The sequence below is a fragment of the Parus major genome, chromosome 25LG2 (assembly GCF_001522545.3).
Source record: "Parus major isolate Abel chromosome 25LG2, Parus_major1.1, whole genome shotgun sequence".
NCBI lineage: Eukaryota > Metazoa > Chordata > Aves > Passeriformes > Paridae > Parus > Parus major.
Genome location: NC_031794.1, coordinates 61,874 through 64,053, shown reverse-complemented (window position 1 = coordinate 64,053; position 2,180 = coordinate 61,874). Strand labels below are relative to the sequence as shown.

The following is a 2,180-nucleotide window of genomic DNA, read 5'->3' as shown; positions in this document are numbered from 1 at the left end:
GGCACCTCCCGAGTCACCACCGCCGCGCCCCCGTCACCGTTCCCGCTCCGACGTCACCCAAACGCCTCGGTGGCGGAGCCGGAGGCCACTCCCCGTCCCACTAAAACCCCGGAACGTGTTCCCGGCGGGGAACTCGGAGCCGGGGATTCTCCTCCCTCTTCCCGAGGGAATCCCGCATCCCGTGCTGTGCCCTGTCCCTGCCAGGCTCGCTCGGATCTGCAGGATGTCCCCGTTCTTGGACAGCATCGCCACCATCGTCGGCGTCTTCCAGCAGCACGCCCGGGGAGACGGGGACGGCTCCGGGCTCAGCCGCAGGAGGATGAGGGAGCTGATCCAGAGGGAATTCGCGGATTCCCTCGTGGTGAGCGCGGCTGGGAGGGGTTGGGATGAGGGAAGGGAAAAATCTCCTCCGGAAAGGGAATGGGGAGGGTTCCACCAAAGGTTGGGGTCCTTTGTGCTGGGTCTGGGGGATCCTGAGGGAGCTGGGGGGGCTCAGCCCAGAGGAAAGGGGGATCCAGGGGGAATTCCGGGATTTTCAAGCTGGGATTTGGGATCTGAGCCCAGGGAACACGGACAGGGCAAGAGGGAACGGCCTCCAGCTGTGCCAGGGGAGGCTCAGGGTGGGAAATTTGGGAAAATCCCTCCTGGAAAGGTTGGCCAGGCCTTGGAAGGGGCTCAGGGAGTGGCCATCCCTGGCGGTGTCGAAGGAATTCCGGGACGTTGGTTTGGGTGATGGATCTCGGGTTGGACTCAATGATTTCGGAGTCCTTTCCCAAAATTCTGGGATTTTGTGACTGCTCCCACAACTCTTCCAACCCATTTCGCCACCAAAAAAAAATAGGGAAAAGCTTGAGAATGAGCTGGGGAATTTCCTTCATTGAAATTTATCCTGTAAAAGGAGAAATCCCAAAAAGGAAATAGCTGCTCAGCTGCAGCCAGGGAGCAACCAGGAAAATGGGGAATGAATTCCCACAGCCGCTGCTGAGCACTAAAAGTGAAATTCTGAGAGTCAGAAGGAGAGTTGCTGCAATTTTCCCATTTTTTGCCTTTTCTCAGGAAGACAAAAACCCCTTTTTTCCCCCCATCCCCTTTTATTTTTCCCCCCTGCAGAAGCCACACGACCCTCAGACCATCGAGAAGATCCTGCAGTTCCTGGAGTGGGATGGGGACGGGGACATCGACTTCAACGAGTTCCTCCTCTTGGTGTTCCGGGTGGCCAAGTGCTGCTTCTGGTTCCAGCCCAGGGCCCCGTTCCTGGTGCAGAGGACGAAGCTCCCGAGCGGCGGAAAATCCCTCCGGGAGCCGGAATTCAGGAGCAGAGGGAACCACCGGCGGCTCCAGGAGGAGGAGGAAGATCGCCAAACCCGGGAGAGGAACCGTGAAGTCGAGCTGCAGCGAGACCTCAGGCTCGGGGAGGTGGAAATCTCGGAGGGAAGGAGGAGGGAGCAGCAGGAACGTCGCGGGGAGGACGCGGAAGCGAGCGGGGAGCCGGGAACGACAATCCGGGAGAGGTTCCAGGAGGAAGAACCGGCAGACGTGAGGACGGGCAGGCAACGCCGAGAAACCCAACCGCGGGCGGACCGGTGGAGCCGCCCGGAGCCAGGGCGTGGTGAACGAAGCCAGCGGCCACGAGGAGCAGATGGAGCAGGTGACAATCGGCCACGGGAACCAGAATTGCTGCGGGAAGAGAGGAGCCGCCACCACCGGCGAGAGCAGGAACAAAGAGAGACAGAAGGGAGAAGATGCCGGGTGGCTGAGCAGGAATGGCCGGAGTCCAGGAGGCCACACCAGTCGTTCCTGGAGGAACCGTTAGAGATGGAGCTCGGGGAATGTGGGAGAGCAGAGCCAGGGGAACGCGGATACGGGCGGAGAGAAGAGCGGGAACGGGAGCTGGAATGGGCAGGAAGGGAAAGGGAGATCCAGGAGGAGCAGGAGAGGGAAGAAAGAGATGATCCCAGAAGAAAAGGGAGAAGGAGAGACAGGAGAGAGGATCAGGAACAGGAGCTGGAGATCGCTGAGCGCCACACTCAGGACAGGGAGGAAAGAGAGGCTGTGATTGACCTGAGAGAGCCACGGGAGAGACGAGAACGGGAAATTCGTGAGGCTGAAGAAGATGCAAGGAGAGAACAAAGAGAAACTCTGAGGTACGAGAGAGACAGAGAAACCTCAGTGGCAGAAGC

At 59.7% G+C, this 2,180-nt stretch overlaps 1 protein-coding gene across 1 annotated transcript in view; it reads left to right on the top strand.

Annotated features, from left to right (window-relative positions):
• The first annotated feature begins 223 nt into the window (after window positions 1-223).
• Window positions 224-2,180, top strand: part of LOC109022968 (trichohyalin-like) — a 9,927-nt gene continuing 7,970 nt past the window's right edge. Inside the window, exons 1-2 of the mRNA XM_033519773.1 lie at window positions 224-361; window positions 1,111-1,808. Coding sequence (XP_033375664.1) covers window positions 224-361; window positions 1,111-1,808 — 836 coding nt within the window. The remainder of the gene's footprint in view (window positions 362-1,110; window positions 1,809-2,180) is intronic.